Genomic DNA, 18,704 nt, shown 5'->3' with positions numbered 1-18,704 from the left:
CTCAGACGGTGTAAAAAGGATCTGCTTTAAAGGTTTAAATATCTCCTGCTTTGCTAGTCTGATAGGATCTTCTCATTAGTGATGTTACACTGTTCAAATAGTGCCGAATGACATCATTTATAATCTGTCCCCCAAAAGACTGCGAGACCAGGATAATTACTTACATTAGCATTTCATTAACACTTGCCTCCAAAGACCTGTCTCTATTCTGAGTCTGCAGGACTGATGTGCTGCTCAGAGCCGAAAAAAATACTGTCTTTGCCTTGCATATTCAGATGCAAGAACTAAAGAACACCTGCCTATAACATATTCCTTTTAAAATGTTATCTTAGGGTTATATTCTTGTAATAGCAAGATAATAAAAGCAATGAGTTACACTTGTGAAGAAAGTCTCCTGCACTAAGATACCCTCTGGCTGGATTCAAACACTAATATACACTGAAGTGGGGAAGAAAAAAAAAAAAAAAAGGCAAAAAGGTGAAGGAAAGGAGATGGAGCTTGAAAAGAGTAAACCCAGATCAAAGCTCATAAATTGAAACAATAGTCCTTAAGATGTTCAAAGATGTCCCTGACAATAAGGAAAAAAAAAAATACAGAAATGATAAAAATAATTTAAAGAGCCCATAAAAGAGAATTTGCTGTGGCTTAACTAAGAAGTACTAGTAAGTAGTATGAGTCAGATGCACGTAAGAGCGGGCTTGGAAGCATGTTCCTGTGGGTGTTGCTGGGTAACAACCAGGCTACCCTACTTCCCATGTTCAAAACGGTACAGCTATGGCGCTACAGGACACAGGCGCGATCCTTCCAAGGAAAAAATGTGTTTCCACAAAAAAATCAATTGCATCTCTTCCCATTAAGCAAATATCCAAAAGGAGTAATAAAGTGTCACATGGCCTAATGACTATGGCATAATCTCAACAACTAAACAGAGAAGGAAATCTTGAATCAATTAGCTCAGATTAATTGCATCAAGGCCTGGGCTGATCATTAAATAACTGAATTGTAACTCTGATTTAATTACTGTATCATGAATTCAAAACTCCTAAAACTCTTCCTGAAAGATGATGGGAGAGCTACCCGCACGACTATTGTGGCAAGTATGGATAAATGGCGAGGGGACTGCTTAGGGGTACCCTAAACCCTGCCTCCAGGCACCCACCAGGTTCCCTGCCACCACAGTTTGCCTCCAATGTCAGTGGCCAAGGAATAAAAACGACTACTGATAGTTCACATAGCTACATTTTCCTCGCTATTGTCACCCTTAAAATCCCGTTTATTCTTAGTTACGTTCACTAAGGTGATGGTAAATCTGTCTATAAACTCCTCAGCAGGACCAAAGCCTTCTGACATGCTGTTTTAACACCCAACACACTGGTACTTTTGACTTCTGGTGATCTTAGATTTTAATCAAAAAATATTTAGAAACAGTGACAATGATCATTATCATGCAAAGGGGTTAAAGAAAAAAAATCCACAAAAACAACCACCTGTACTGAAAACACAGCCTATAGGCTATGACCCCAGTCTTTTAAATAGTTAGCGATCTCATGGTTATCTCAGCAAAATGCCAAGTTTCATGCTGATCTGCATTGCTAGAGGCAACAGATTAAAATATGCTTGTATCTCAGTCTTTAAGAAAGGTCCACAAGGCCTGTATACTGCACTCAAATTCTACTGTCAATTGAAGATGCAGCTATTACATGCTTAGTAGATGTTTGGAGATAATTTGTAGAAGGATACATGTTGACAATATTGCTTAAGGTATAAGCTGAGCGAAACATGGAATTTGACTGTTTAGAACAATCAGGACAAAGTATAAACATCTGTAGCTCAAATTCAGCTGATACTGATCAACGTTTTATAAAGCTTTTATTAATAGATATCTCAAGAGCTGAGAAAAACAAAAGGAATTAAGCCTCTAAGTGGGATCCAAGCAGAAATTAGATATCTGCATAAAAGAACACAAACAAAATTTGCTTGACATTTTCATTTGGGGTCAAGTTTCCAAATGAAAGCGAGTCCTGGACTATTCTGAGAGGACCCGACTCCTAGCTCACAGCATACATGGCAGAAAAGTTTCTTGAAGGGACATCCACATAGTTAGCAAAGTAGCTAGTATCATCCATCTTCAGGTCAAGACAGGTCTGGCAGCACATCTTAAAATTCACAGCAAGAGTTTTTAAAGGCTCTCAAACTTTTGTCAGTAAAGCTCCCTAGATGTCTCAAGTTCCGTACTCAGAACTATTTTGGATTCTCACACATGGCACTCCTCCATTTAAGTCACTCAAGGATTTGACAGGCATGACACGAGCACACTTAGCCCACTGACACAATTGAGTTTTGCACGGAACAGCGACTTCAGACACTTTCATTTAATAACTCAGCTAGGTGGCCCAAGGTCTTGCTCCCTCTTTGATTCAGTAACATACTGGCCAATATAGCAATGCTTAAATTCCAGATGTATGACTAGTTATATGACATTCACTTCGTTTCTTGGATTTGCAGTTCTTAGTCCCAAAATAAAATAAAGCCTATTGTGAGGAACAAAACAGGCAGTTCTATTATACGATGCAGTACACTGGCAAGCTATCTTGGCACAGATGCACAGGATTTACAATACTCTGAGAAAATAAGTGCAGCATTGTTCAACCTAACACATTTTCTTGAAAGCAGCATTTGTATGTAATTTTCTTGATCTTTATCAACTTGCCTATTTAGACCAAAACTCTTTAAGGGAGAATAATTTATTTCATATTTGAGATATGACTAAGGCAATGAAATGCCAACCACTGAAATTGTTGTGGGCACTTCTAATATACAGTAATAGTTGCTAGAAAACTTTGCCGCATTTCCTCCACCCTCATTAGAGTATATAGATATACAAGCTCAGCAAAAGGGCCCTCTAGTCTGTTATCCCAACGCAGTGTAAGTGTACAAACAGCATAAGGATGCTGGAAGACTATTCTGAATCCGTTTCTTGCTCAAGAACTTCCTGAGCGAGTGGTCACCTCCCGACTCTTAACTGTCATGGACCACAACAGATAGTTACATGTAAATTGCAGCTATCGTTAATCCAATGAAAATAAAAGCTTTTCAAAATTCTCTACCTTAAGAATCACCTAGAGAATGCTTTTCTGACAGGTCTATCATTACAAAGTTTTCCTCAGCCTCTTTTGGTGGTTAAAAATCTGCTAGCCAAACACAAAAAGCAACACAGCTACTTCCCAATCTACGATAGCAAGCATAGAGAAGGTCCCGAGTGCTTCTGAGCCCACGGAGGGGAGTGGGTGCCTCCTCTCCTTGCACACAGCACAAAGGCCAACTTATGCACACGCAGCACAGAAATCACGCTCCACGGCAGAGACTGCTCCAAATGCTTTCAGAGCGTCTGTTGTTTTGTAGACTCCTCCCCTCAAAACCACTCCAGATGCCTCCCTCAATAGCACTCTCTCACAAACAATTTAATGACATTAAAATATGACATTAAAACACCCCCTGATATGTAGCTATCTCTCTCCTATCTAATATTTAACTTTTTTTTTTAAATAATTAAGTGCTATTTACCTGCATATTGAAGGACAACATGAAATTCTACCATATGCTTCTGAAGAGAGCCATTCCAAGTTTTGGCACTGATTCACGCTTTGCTTGGTTAATTCTTCAGAATAAATTAAAAACAAAATAGAATATGACCTCATGGATTTAACTATTTACGCAGAAGTATACCAATTATCTGGAATCTTCTATATAAAATACATGCATCTGCTATGTCGATTGCTTCTGCCCCTACGCATTTCCCAGTCTTTGAGGTTACAGAAACTTCTTAGCCTTCCCCTTCATTCTGCTACAGACAGAGGCTGAATAACCCCTCCAGTAAAATAAGATCACTGAGATTCTACTATACTCAAAAGATTTGGGGCACAGTAACAGGAACATACTCTGATTAGTTAGCGCTCAAAAAGTGACACTGACCGTAACACGATGAAGAAAATGCCTCCGAGCGCAGGGGATCAGAGCTAGTGTTCCAGCTCTTCTGAAATTAAGCCTGCTTGAAGCGCGGCTTCCAGAGTCCAGACAGACAGATATTAACACAAATGCATGTCCCTATGCAATGTGTTTAATTGTAGCATAATATATGTTCTTTTATTATCAATACTCTCACATGGTTACTCAGTGTAATTTTAAAACTCAAAGATTATTGTAAAGCCTGGCATGTTAAATCAGCAAGCTGGACATTATTTTCATTAAATTATAGAAAAAACATTAACACAGAACTTAGAAGCACTAAAAATTTTTAAGTTTTATCTCTAGTAAGAAATTCTATACGTGTTTGAATACACTGCAGAAATTCACATTTGAGTTGGGTGCAAGCAAAAGGCCTCAAACCAAGACTCTAGTTAACTACCCGATTCTTTAAGTGTAGCCCCAAACTGTCTGATAAGAATATTGTCTTAATACGTAAAAGAGCTGTTACACCCACACCTTTAAACAACATCAGGACAACAGTTCCGGCTGCACGTGCCTGTAGATGATCAACAACCGCTTCCATTTCTAGCGGCAACAACAAAAGACAAAAGGAGCTTCTGAGCTCCAGCAACTACAAATGCAAAAAGAAACCAGGAGTTAAAAAACAGTAGAGCTTTTTAGCAATTAGGAAAGGCAAAGTAATTTCCAGAGGGGCCTAAAGCAATGATATGCATATCTTATTTGATTGCATTCAAATTTATGACAACACTGAATCATCCCTCAAGATTAAGTCAGGACTCTCAGTACTCCAAGTGGTGGAAATCATTCTGAAAAAAATAATATTTTTTGTGCAAACCTCAGTAGTTTCCAATTGATACAGCATTCCACAGTGTTTTGATCTATTCTTTTCTGTCATATCAGTTAAAGTCCAGAAAAATCAAGAAAGAAAAAGCACAAAGATGAGTAAATCCAGCACCACAGTGACTAAAGCCCAAGTTATTGCCATGGAGAAGCAAATGCTATCCGCATATGCACACCGTCGATCCAAAGCAGGCCCTCAACTTGGAGGACTATATATACTTTAGTGCTAAGCTCTAACAGCCAGCTTTGATGGACAGGCAGTTCACAAGCAGCTTCTCCAGGACTCTGCCATGGGTGCAGACAGCTTGTTTGCTCTCATCTGGACACCTCAAGCTAGAGTAGCAATTAAAAGCTTCATGTTTTCTGGTTACAGCAATAATTAGTCCAAAATTCAATTTCATTATGTATAACACAAGAGAAAGGTCAAATCTACTTTTTAGGCTTCCACTAAATGGCCCTGGCTTAACCTCTGAGTTAACATTTCTCTTCAGTGAGAAAAAAGCAGAAATATAAGGCCCCAAACATGTCTAATCTACACAAGTAAAGAGCATCTTGAGAATACAGATGAGCATCCTGAGAATTACTATAGTTTAAAATTCTCTCTCAACATGCCCTAGCAGCCTACACGGCACGAAGATACTAACACATTCATCTTCCCTAGCTCTATGCCCCTTATTAGATTAATTTCAAACAGTAAATTTTCCTACTTAACAGGAGATTAAGGCTTCAAGTGAAGCCTGCAGGTAGACCTGTATGTTTCTAAAAGGCGCGCTGTCCACTTTGCGATAGAAACTGCTGGGCAGCAAGGTAGCAAGAGCTACTGTGCCTATCTTACGGGTTTCCCAAACTCGCCCGTCCAGGGAAATGGGAGGTGTCGCAGGTATTTTAAAAAAAGGGTTTCTGAGGAGGATATCTTGTTATAAACAGCTCCTGAAGTAATGAAATAATGCCTTCACAATAAAAATTCATTAAATAAGTCAGTTCTTTCTAAGAGAGAGTAAGTGTGCCAATTAAGCAAAAACCCTGTTACAGGGAAGAACTGCCAGCAGCACAAGTTATTTTAGCTGACATTGCTTCAAAAAAAAAAAAAAAAAAAGCCCACCATTCACCATCTGTTCTGGCACAAATTTTGAATGCTAAGAAAGTTTCCAATATCACTGATGAAAAGAAAGCAGTCAAAATGCAGAAGTTTTTTCACTGTTTAAAAAAAAAAAAAAAAAAGTAACCATCTAAGACAACTCATATTTCAGCAAGCACATATACAAAAGAGAAGTTATGCACATTTCATACAAATCATTGAAAAGAATTACAATAAGGCGTAGAGAGCAAGTGGAAGACAGACAGAGAAGATAGCAGGAAAACTGGAACAACAAATAGATCACACATTTTACATGAGAAGAAGACAGGTAACTCCAGTGACAGTGGGCCACAGTTTACATTCCAGCTAATGAATAGATGTCTACCAAGTTGTTGCTGTTGCTAGCAAGATCTTCACTTCTGAAGCTTATGACTCATCAGCCTCTTGGTAAACACTAGCCACCAGAACAAAAGGTTTAGTTCAGACCAAAGAAAAAAAAAGGACAATATATGACAAGGAAACCAAAAAAATCAATATACCATAGTTCAGACAAATAAAATAAAGTGTAGGACAAGGTGTGACAAGGAAGCCAAAATAACACCACATTCAAGAGAAACAAATCAAAAGCAGGAGTAGATATTATCAATAACGTCAAACACTCAACTGAACCATCACATTAGGATATACAATCTCTTCCAACAGGCAGCTCATAACTGACATGGAAACTAAAGCAAAAATAGGAGAAAGCAATGAAGAATGAAGATAAGGAAGAACACCTAACTCATCTATCTCAAGGCAATGCTATCTAATGCCATTGTATAAACTATTGGAGAAATCTCCCTTGGAATACTATGTACAATTTTACTTCTCCATGTGCAAAAAAAGATGAATTCAAATTGGAATAGCTAAAGAAAGACTACTCACACGGGAACTGAAAGCTTATTTTACAAGAGGACTTGACTGGTTTCACCAGGCAAAATTAAGAGGTTGCAAGAGAACATGACTGCTCTCTACATATATCATGAAAGCAAATACCACAGAAGAAGCACAAGAGGTATTTCAGCCCAAAGGAGAACACTGGCATAGGAATAAACATTTTAGAGTTCATCATTAATAAGTCAGCTGGAAATCAGAGGTCTGAGGTTTGAAGGCAGCCTCTAAGAGCAACCTAACACTTCAATTGCATTGAGACAGAGTTTGATGAGTTCAGGAACGGAATATTACCCTTTACTGTGAGGAGAGCAGACAAGACATAACACAGGGTGTAATTCCAATGCTATCCTCTATATTCCTATGATTCAGCCAATGAATATAGCGTACTTTTCCATTCACTTTTTGAGGAGAAATTACTTTTCCATTTCCCGCCAGTTTTGTCTGGTATTAAAATCGGGACAAACCACACGAAAAAAAAAAAAAAAACCTGTGAAAAAGCATAATGTGAAGTTTAGTGGCTGGTAGGAGAACAAGTATTTGATATAAAAAAATGATCTGAAGATTGTGGGTTAGGCCTATGTGGTCCATCACTGTGACAAAGTTTAGACAAAAACAGATGAAGATTTCTGTGCCACATAATTAACAGATTTATTTCTTTCCCTCTAAAATACAAAGTCAATATGTCACCACAGTTTATGAATGGAGTGAACATTTAGGGCATCTTTTTTAATAGTCTGGAAAACTCAAAAACTCACTTAGAAAAAAACCACTCAGAAGCTCTTTCTTAGAAAAATGTCTAAATGACAGATGGAGTTTAAACACTTCTTGTGACACCAAATGAGGCTCTATGTGCAGTCATGCATACTTCTTAAGAAACAATTATTCCAAAAAGTTCTAGTTTACATTGCAAAAGAGACTTATTATTAATATTCTAATATTAGTTGTATTTTCTTCCTCAACCAAGCAAACCATCGAGGAGAGCTCTATACTCTACTTCAAAGCTTTAAGTAGCAAACTGAGTATGAGCTAGGATGCCTAGAGCAAAAAAACCTTATAATTATTTTTGTAATGAACTCTGGAAAAAATCTAGTTTTAGAGTTACTGTGCATTTTTTCACTTTCAGAGTTCTTATGCTATGAGGTTTAAAACCTTTGACTATTTCTACTTTACTATATTCTCCCCCCCACCCTCCCAGAACATTTAAACAACCAATTTACTAAGTCACAAAACAACCACTTGAAACAGATATATTATGCCATGGAAATCTGCATTGATGTTGCTTGACCCTTCATAAAACAGCAAGTGAACTTGTCAGTAAACTAACAAGTGCAAGGGGCAAGAACAAACCTTTTGGCATAACAGACTATTTTCTTTCTTCACCAGTGAATTTCTGAATTCATTAGAAACACTGCTGTTTAGAAACTAAATGGATTCCTTACTTAAAATATTTTAAAAATTTAAAACTAGATGGCAACATTTTAAGACTGAGGAGGTTTGCAATGAACAACTTAAGCATGAGCTTTTATCGGACAAAGAAAAAAGAAACAAAAAAGGCTAAATGGTTTTACGAAATTTACATTCTAGATACTATTTTACGTTCAAATTAGGAGCGCAAAATAGAAGTAGTGCGTAGATTTAGGATAGTGTTTAGTGTGGCCCATTCATCAGATTTATATGGGTATGCAGATGGCAAGAACCTTAATGCGGGCTCTACATTAGTTTTGTAGCATCTGCCCTCCTTACCAGCAGATCAAAGCAGCATTCGCTTCAGAGCATTCAACCCACTACCCTAAAAGCACATAAATATAGGCAAAGAAAAGGAAACGTGTCTGAGGGTCTCTTGTCTCATCTCTATGTGCAGCAATCCACACCAACAATATCATGGAGTCATATGAAAGAAACAACTGTCAATCTCACTATGACAGAAAGTGTCAACAATAACGCAGAGGTCAAAACCTCCCACCACTCAACAAATTTATGTTATTAAATTAAACTCACAGTAGCAAATGGAGAGATACTCCAAAGCCTACTTTTATTTCTTCAATTTTGTGAGTAGAGTTGTATTAGTTAACTGAGTATGAAAGAAGTCATGTCTTTAATAGGTATACGTAAGGCTACCAAAAGTCTTTGTATAGTCAAGCACAAAAAGGTTGTACTACCACTAAAATAAAAAAAAAAAAATTCCAGTAAAGCCTTCCCATCCCACCTTTTCAACTGCAGATATATCCCTTCAACAAAGATCTCTGCAATGTACAGACCAAAATTAAAACATATTTTTAAAGAAAATAACTTTCATTAATTCTATTCAACTCAAGTGACCTTCCAGAGCCTAGGCAAGGCTGACAAGAAATAAATAGGTACACAATCATTTCTATGTAACATATTTAAAAAATGACTTTTAGCTTACCGTTACAGACTTCAGAGTCATTCCATGGTAGGTGCCCATGGTATCAATTTTAAAGCCTTCCGTTTCTGCAAAGGAAAAAAGGGTCTTGTGAATCATTATTGAACAGAGGGACATCATGTCTGAACTGACATCACTGGAAATGGCTTTCAAGTTATTTTTGCAAGGAACAAGTCTTACTGCTGGTAGCGTTTTAGGTTCTGTTCACACTACAAAACCTGGTTAGTAGTTACAGAATCTGTGCCCCCCCCCCCCTTTTTTTAAGGCAGTATTTCTACTTTCTACAACCAAAGTAAACTTTTCCTGCTGCACAGACCATTCAAATGACCCCAGAGAATGGACATTCCATTTAAATCTTGGCAAGAATGTGCTGCAACCTACATGCAGTCTCAGAAATTCTTATTATTACAAGATGAAGAAAACTCATTCCCAGAACGCATTAAAACATAACATATTCAACTTGTAGTTATATGCATGCAAAAATATGCTCACTAAGAAAATGATTTACAAACAGACTATAAAAGCAGGGCCACTTAATAAGATAAATCCACTTCTGGGGTGCAGAAGAGCAACAATATTATTACCATATGATACATAGCACAGAATCTGCATAAATTAATACTGCAAGACCAAAGTTACTGAAAAGGTCCCCCCCCCCCCAATAATTTTAATGAGGCAGAATTTATGCCGAGGTAAATGCCACAAGTCTGTAAGTGCTCAGTGACTAAACCTGCTGCTCCTAGCCTGTTCGCTTTGCAATAGCCCTTCTCTGCCCTCCTATTCTCAGTGCACTAAGTCAGCTCCTGCATGCTGGCAACAGCACTTGCAAGAAAACCTTTTTCTCCATTTGTACATTCCCTAGCCTCATATCTCTGCTGTCAATTGACCCCAACAACAAACAGCTCTATTCATTGGTACTTAAAATGGTATGGTAATCCCCATTCATTCATACTTCAAATGGCATGATAGCCTCCCAGTCAAGCCACAGCTGGCCACAATAAACCATCGGCATAGGAACTGCAAGCATTTTTCTATGCCTAAGCAGCTTTTGTGTGATTCCAACTAGACCTGGGTAAAGGATACTGTGCAGAAACAATTATTGGGAATAGGAAGATTAATGTCATTTTTTATATCACCTTCACACAATGCATCAGCACAAAAGCACTGAACACCAAAAAATAATGCTCTTCCTTGAACATACAAAAAGTCCAAGAAAAATAACAGATGCTCCAAGACTATTAGAGTTTCTTACTACTATCAAGAATAAATTAACTTAAATTGAAACTCAGACAATCTTGAAAATAATGCAGATGCTCTGGGAAGACTATCATCGCTCCTCCTTTCTTCCTTAAATGAGGAAGATTATGAGACAGTTGTAGGAAATGAGGCAGAAAAGTTCCCCAGATTTTATGACTCTCTAGTGCCCAGACAAAAGATGCTTAAGAGTTAAAAACTGATGATGATCTTCCCACCACAGAGATACGCATACTTGCTAAACACCGTTTTTTGTTTCCTTTTCCTTCAGTCTTTTGCCAACTATCAAGTAAAGCAGCCTAGAGTTACGGAGAGTGTTTTGTTTTACATGCACTATCCGCCACGCCATAGGCCATTTCTTGATCTCAGTGTGTGAAGATACCTCAGCTCCAGCCGTTCCATACCTCAGCTTCTCAAGGCCTCCCTTCTCCCAAACTTAACTTTCCCGAGCTACATAGAATCAATTCTGAGAAATCAAATGCAGGTACAGTCACGAATGCAGTCGTTACTTTAAAGGAAAATTAAGCCTAGTTTCCATTTATAAAATTGATATTGCCTTTACTTCCCCCCTATCTCCAGGGAGTAATTATGCATGGAGTCTCAGCTCCGGATTCACAGAACTTCACTTGAGATAGTGAAGTTGCATCTGACCAACATCTCCGTGGACAACAGTTTTCTCTCCAACTATATAGGTCACTGTTGCTGGGCAAGAAACATATTAATATTTCAGGTGCTGCCTGGGGGCTTACAGAATACTTGGCAGAGCTCTCCTAACTTGAAGGGATGCTTTTGCTGACCTGGAGTGACACAAAACAGAGCAAATAATCTAAGATGACAGTTGTCTCTGAATTACAGAAGGTCAGCAACAAAGGACTCTTTCCCCTTTCCCTTCCAGATTGGCCTATTATGGGTTCTTCTTCCTCATGACACATGGAATTTCCACCTATTTCAATCAGAAGTTCTTCCCAAACTCCAGTGCACACACACACACCCCTTAACAAGACCAGCAAGCACCACCCCCCATCATGTCTGGCCTATCACAGTTCCCTTTTTCCCCCGGCACAAATCGTGGTTCTAGTATTAGCCCTACCCATTTGTTCCCCGTTTAGGTTTTTCTTTCTTTCCTTCGGTCTCCCCTATTTTGTCCCCAGTAAAACCTCGCATTCCTCCGATTTAATAACCCCACCCTCCCCCCACACAACTCTCCAGTAGTATTGCAAAAGGGAATAAAGGTACACAGATCTTGATTGTCAGAGAAGAGCCAGTAGCACTGTTAGAAAGTGAAGTGAATGGTAGAGAGGCACTGGTGGGGCACAAACCTTTGCTCTACCACCAGTGGTTTCATCTTTTGCACAAAGATGAAACCCTTGTACAATTTGTCCCAGTTCCATTTAATGAGCCACAAGAGGCACCAAACATAGCTCTAGTCTTCACTGGCTTCCTGCTCCCAGCCTTCTGCTTACTCTTCCTCCTACCAAACAACTAGGATCCCAAAGAACCACTCTTCGCTCAAGCATTAGAGAAAGGACACTCTACCCTGCTTTTCAGACAGCTAAATGGGCCTCCCAAAGCTATTTAACAGCTACTCGAGGTGGTTAAAAAAAGTTCAGACATCAGTAAATACTAGTACAGTACCTTTTCTTAGTGATGTAGATCTGGGTCATGCTAAAAGGCCAACACAAGGCGCAGGGTGAATATTCCAGGGTCTGCTGCCTGCAGGTAGTGGGGTGAGCGGAGGATACCACCTCCCAAACACCTGCCAGCTCTGAACTTTCCTACCTCAAACTCTTAAGCAACTGGTAAATGCGAGTTAAGCATCGCCAGCTTCCAGATGACCACAGCAACCCTCCCTCAACTGATGTCATCGACACTGGTCTTTTCTCAGAATACAACCTTCTTCCTCATCGTCTGACATCTATCATGTGTTAGTTCACCAGTCAGCCATCACGTTTATTACAGACTCAGATATTGCCACAAGTGAGAGCTCTGTCACTTGCACAATCATGCCTTTTTTTTTTCTTCTCTCTCTAAATCTTAACAGTTTGTACACCTGGCTACACACAGTACCTTCAGCTCCACTCCCTGCACACAGCGTATGCTAAGCTGAAAACAAAAGCTTCCAAGGCAGGAACTCCAGCGATGGCTGCGTTCCCACTTAAAGAATAACTGAGTGGCTGTTCTCCAGGTCACTGCAGCTGGCTATAAAAGACATTCAAAGGCCAGGACAGAAAGCAGAGCAGCACTTCTTCCCAAATGTTCACAGAGGGCAGCGACTGACCTCAAGCACTCCCTGGTGGAGCTGCTCAAAACTAGCCCTGGGATACAACTGGCCCAACAGGCTGGAGGAAAGAGGAGCAGACTACAGAGCAATCAGGAGATGTGCCACCAGCTTACATCTGTGTAAATGCTGTATCACAGCCTCTGACTAAGAAGGGAAATGCAATGTGTCTCCTCCTTCCTTCCCCCTCAACTCAGCTCCAACCTCTGCTGCTGAGTCACGCAGCAGCACAGAGAGGAAACATTCCCGACTGGCTAAGAATTTGTTTGCAACTCCAAAGCTGCGATTTCAAAAGTCACAGCTTCACTGATAGTAACAGAAGCAGCAGTTGAAATTATAAGTCAACTACTAAAGGAAAGGGTAAGTATTTAAGATGAAAGAGAGATCTTAAATAAATAAACAAATAATCATGAGGGCAAGACTTTGGATCTTTATTTCCAAATTTGGGATTAGATGCAGAAAAACTGCTTAAAAAGAAAACTTGAGTCTTTAATACATTGGGATTTTTCAGTAAGTTTACAAAACGGGCCGTATCATACACCTTTCTTTTAGGCATAAAGCAGCCCATACTAAATATTTTAAATGCTAGTCTAACACGGAAGAATAAATGATGCAAGCAAAATCCAACAGTAATGCACTGTGTCAAACTGTATTCCAACTTTCTATTTGCCAACTGTAATCAGTTTTTATAAACATAAGCATTATTAAAGCCATCTTGAGCATGAAAAGCCTTTAAAAACTAAATCATTATGGACTAAACTCAGTAACTACTCTTGAATAATCAATTCTAGTGCTTCCAAATATAAACTACTCAGTTAATATTGAGATCCTTTTTTCTCCTGCATTCATTGAGTGTATTACCACCATAATTTCACAGTTCAAGAACCCAAAGGCTGTCAAAAGAATCATATACATTTTTGATGTGGTTCATCACTAGTTACCTTCTTAGTATCACGATATATCAACCTGACTGCCTCCTCTCATTTAAAAGAATTAGACCTGCAAATGAAAACAAGCACACTAACGCATCAGCTTATTAGACTAATTATATGCTCTAGAGCGTGGACATATGTTGCGTTTCCTTTCATATGAGTATTAATACTCAGAGTGCCTTCCCTTTGCTTAAAGGTCACGGCTCTGACTCAACCTAGGTCACACTGCATTTTGATTCTGCACCTGCTGCTGCTCTAGCCATCCAATCTGGGTGCAAACTTACGTGTTGACCCATTACAAAAGAGTAATAGCTTCAAAAAGATTTAAATTAACCTGAGTTTCTGGAAAGGAATCTAGGCAAACAGAAGCAGTACAAAGGATCATTCATGGCTTTGAAACACCGGAGAGCTCTAGTTAAAGAGTTTGTTTGAACTGTGGATAAGTAAAACTGAATAACTACTTCTTTTTCCAGCTGTACACTTTTCGAAACAAAGATAGCAACAGCTCTGCTGACTGCCTGGAAAATGATTCCCTAACCCATTTTCACACCTATGGTAATTAAACCACTGAATTTCACTCGGAGTTTACTGGGCACTCCTTTTCAGTACTATAAAAAAATAAAAGTTAGTTTCATGCCTATATTTCCAAGCAATATTAGCTAGATTTACAAAATTCCCGGTACATATAAAATAGGTCAATAACCACCTTACCAGTGGGTAACACCAAGTTCTTAAGTTTCTCACAGTACCAATAGAAAAAAAAAATCACAACATGAATCCGTGTATGTTTTCCAGCAATGAACAGGTCTGTAAATTACTTGGTCACATCAAGCCAGAATATAGAGACAGAGACTGTCCCAAACGGGAATGCCTTGCACATATTCTCTGCTACAAATCAGTACAATCCTATATCCTTTAAAATTAATGTAATTAATAAAAAAGTCTAAGACAACAGTCAAGTTTCAGTATTCTGGAATTCCTACTACCTATGCATAGAAGAGAAATCACATTTTATAATCCACTACTAACATGTAATGTTAGGAGCGACTGAAACCTTGACATACTCCTTTTCTGAAAAACTGCTGCTACGTTTGGAAAACCAACCCAACTACATGAACTATTCAAGCACAAGACGACAATAGCAGGAAAGCAACAGCAAGCTTTCCTAAAGGAAACACTTGGATACGGAGAAGAATATTCTTCTCACTGTTATGGGATGATGTACAGCAAGTCCCTTTCCAATTTATACTAAATAGAACTGAAAGTAATACTAATTTTTACAGTGATTGGCTTTTAGTATGTTGACACCTTGACAGCAACAACAGCAGACATGCAAGAATAACACTCCACAAATCATCCTGAAAGGATGGGACTTAGATATTATTAGAGTAACACAGGGAAATGTTACATTTCCACCTATACTTTTAGACGCACTCAGTGGATCAGAGAATGCAAATACTCAAGATTATCATCCCAGCACTATTTCACACTCTGGAATCACTTCAGAAACAAACACATGAAAAGGAGTCTCTCAGGCAAAGAAACCTAAAAAAAAAAATGAGGGAAAAATAAGGTACTGAGTTCAAAACAGATTACTACCTGGAGCGTACTGTGGAACAAACATCACATTAGCTCAAAGTTTCAGCCTTCCTCCTAATCAAAGCTGCGGCAATAAGACATCAGTTCGGGAGGAAAGCTACAAACTGACTCAGGACTGCATAAGCAGTTCAGCTGACTGCAGGTATAACTGATTATTTCTTTGCTCTTCGAGAATAATATCTCACAGTTACAAAACTCCCTCACGTTTAATAGTAAGGCAACCTAAACAAACCGTAGCAACAAAGCCAGTATCTTTTGGCATACAGATTATAAAGTATGCCAACCAAAGAAGCATCCTGATACCACCTTAGAAATAACAACACATCACAAGAGGTAGATAAACTTGGCTGCAACTGAGTCTACTTAATGCATCTCACACTAACATTTTTTTAACCTGCTATCTTAGCTCTACAAGCTTTGAATCACTTATGTTAAAAATAAGACTGATATCCAATATTAAACCGACACACAGAAATATTCAAAGAAACAGCTGACCTCCCTGCTGCCTGAACTTTAAGTGTCTGTGAATAATAGTAGCACAGTATACTATAATAGCGTATTAAAAGAACATACAAAATATAAAACTGCAAGCAGCATTTAGCTACAATCATCATGCAACTATCGGAGGAGTGCTGTGAAGCAGCAAATTTCTAGCACTAGAAATACAAATCAATTATTTGAAAGAATGTATTTCTTTGAATACACCAAGAAAATTAAAATACACAATTACCTCAGCGTGTGACTAAACCAAAGTCAGGAAACTGAAAAGGCAAGGTGCATAAACACATCATTATCACTCTGTTCCTTTTTAAAATAACTATGCTAAGGTAGACTATGACCATTTCAGGCATTTCATAGTTACCATGATGACAAAAGAACCTCTCAACTGGAACAAGACCCACAGGACGGTCCAGACCTTTTCAGTACTGACAGAATCCTCAAAATCCTCAGAATTACACAACGCATGAATGCGCTTTTCATTGATATCAAACACAGGCAGAAACAGGGGTTTTTTCCCCTGCCAATCATTTAATCTCACTGTTCTTGGATTTCTGCTCACAAATTTCTATATTAAAACCACCCAGGTGACCTGCTGGACAAACTACTCTTCTGGCTTCTTTTTCCTGCCAAACAAAATCTGTTACTTCCCGTGACCTCTTGAACTGCACAGACGCAATAAAAGCATAAAATATATTCACCCGCTTAATAGGGATGTGCTCCACCTGGGTTACTTACTGAAACTACACAATTTGTCATCTAGAAGGACACTGATCATCCCTTCACCGAAGGATGATAAAAATGTGTTTCCTGTTGTAAAATAGTCCAAAACGTGATAACATGCATTGATACATTTTAATTGTCATACTTGTCTATTTATTTTCTTCTCTGACTTTAATTTCATACTGTCCATTGTAGATATTTACTGCTTTCTACTCTTAAAAGGAAATGGTAATACTAGGAAAGCTACTTGGCAAATGCTCAAGCCTTGAAGTTTAAAAATTACAGACACAAAACTGAAGAGATATTAGTAGAAATACTCTTCATATTCTGCTTGGAAAAATTCAGAGGAGGGGCTCCTTTTTCTCTTTTTTCCTACTTCCCACAGCTTTTTTTAAACAATGAAGCTTCACAGATGCTATTTGTAGATTATTTTTCAATGCTTAAAAAGCTAGCAAGTATCTTGCTTAGTTTTTTTTTCATCCTTAATGCAATTTTCAATGAGAGTAGTAAACGTAAACCAAAGGACTGAAATAAAAGTATATCGAGGCCTACAGGGTATAGAGTTTAAGAGAATATCATTTCTGGCCAACTTCCTATAGCGAGTTTCAAATGCTGGAGGGCAGGGAACACACACCACCGACCAAACCCTAAACAATGTATTCATTTATAAGTGCTTACTTAAAAAGCATTTCTTTTAGTAACTGCAGAGATGCACACAGTCAGATTTTGAAATTATTCTACGTTACCTATTCTAAGGTACATGTATAAAAACCCCTCACAAGTTTCTAATGGCATGAAATTCTTACTATCATATTTTATGCTTTTTCTTCTCTAGTTGTAGACAACAAAACTGAATACCCATGTAGTACTGTAATATACTCCTGTCTTCTATTCCAGTGGAATACTGGAAACCATGTCTAGAATAATTGTGATTGTGGGTGTGGACAGAGGGGAAAAGTTATTTTATGCATTTGTTCTGCCCTTTTTTTTTTTTTTTTTGAATTGGTGGCACATGACCCTCCCCAAACAAACATTTTTTTTCAGCAAGTTCTGGTTTTAAGTTTTCAGTTTGCTTCCTAAAAGGCAGAAATAGTTTCTAAAAAGTAATATTTTTAAACGTGATTACCAGATTCGCCTATTGGAAAAGCTATCTTCAGGCACAGTTACAGTGGCGCAGCCCTCCCGCTCCAGCCTTACCACTGCTCACTTTCAATTCCAAATTTTCAAATTTTTCAAGCAGCTTTATGATCAACTTACCCTCTTTTCCTTTGAATCTTTCCTGATCATATCTGTTGTAGGCAGCTGGAATAGGTTGCTTATTTCTTAAAGTGGGATCCTAAAATAGATTAAATTAAGATTTATGAAATATCCTAAAAGGTATTTAGTGTTTTTTGAACTTCATAATGTATTACGTGCAACTGCCTAAGAGCAGAAAATCAGTTAACTTGTGCAAGACTTTCAATGCATTTGAAAACTTCCGATATGTTTCATTTCAGCATCAACTTATTTCGATTATAATAGAAAGTTTAAAAGTACATACTGACAGGAATGACAAAAACCTGAGACAAAACTGAAGTAGCAGTAGTGAACCACATTAAATGGAATCTGTAAGTTTTTACAAAAACATTGCATTTTTGTAATATCTCAAGAATCAGAAAAAAACCCTGTCAACTAACAACTCATGGTTAAGCCTTCAGCCACATACACACAATGTTCTTGGCAAATCTGATTAAGCTAAGCAAATTTGGAGGAAAAAAAAAGCACACTGGAAAAAAAAAAAAAAAGCAACTGTGCCAACCTAGCAGCACACTAAACACCAATTCATTCTTTTCTTTTTTCATGGATGACTTAGTTACACAGTCACAATTATTCTGAATGGTACATGTGAATAGCCCCATGTACAATTTATGAAATTCAACTCAAGGCAAATATTCAAGTGCTAAAATTCATCTTGCTATTTAAATTTGGTTCTTTGTTAAATGCAATGGTATCAAAAATAAATCCAAGATTAAATAGCTTTTACAGCAGATTGCCACTGAGTTCACAGAATATATTAGGTTTTATAAAACCCAACAGTAAACATCACAATACAAACCAATTCCTGCCTAAAACCCAGATAGACTTAAACAATAAAACTGTAAATCTGCCTTCCTGATTTATCGCAGGCAAAAGAAATCT

At 38.1% G+C, this 18,704-nt stretch overlaps 1 protein-coding gene across 1 annotated transcript in view; it reads right to left on the bottom strand.

The window, feature by feature from the left end:
* Nucleotides 1-18,704, bottom strand: part of CDC73 (cell division cycle 73) — a 103,485-nt gene that overhangs the window by 59,823 nt on the left and 24,958 nt on the right. Inside the window, exons 9-10 of the mRNA XM_068952082.1 lie at nucleotides 17,784-17,862; nucleotides 9,246-9,310 (exon numbers count right to left, since the gene is read on the bottom strand). Coding sequence (XP_068808183.1) covers nucleotides 9,246-9,310; nucleotides 17,784-17,862 — 144 coding nt within the window. The remainder of the gene's footprint in view (nucleotides 1-9,245; nucleotides 9,311-17,783; nucleotides 17,863-18,704) is intronic.

Source organism: Struthio camelus, chromosome 8 (genome assembly GCF_040807025.1).
Source record: "Struthio camelus isolate bStrCam1 chromosome 8, bStrCam1.hap1, whole genome shotgun sequence".
NCBI lineage: Eukaryota > Metazoa > Chordata > Aves > Struthioniformes > Struthionidae > Struthio > Struthio camelus.
Note: the sequence above shows the minus strand (reverse complement) of the source record. Positions and strands in the feature narration are given on the sequence as shown.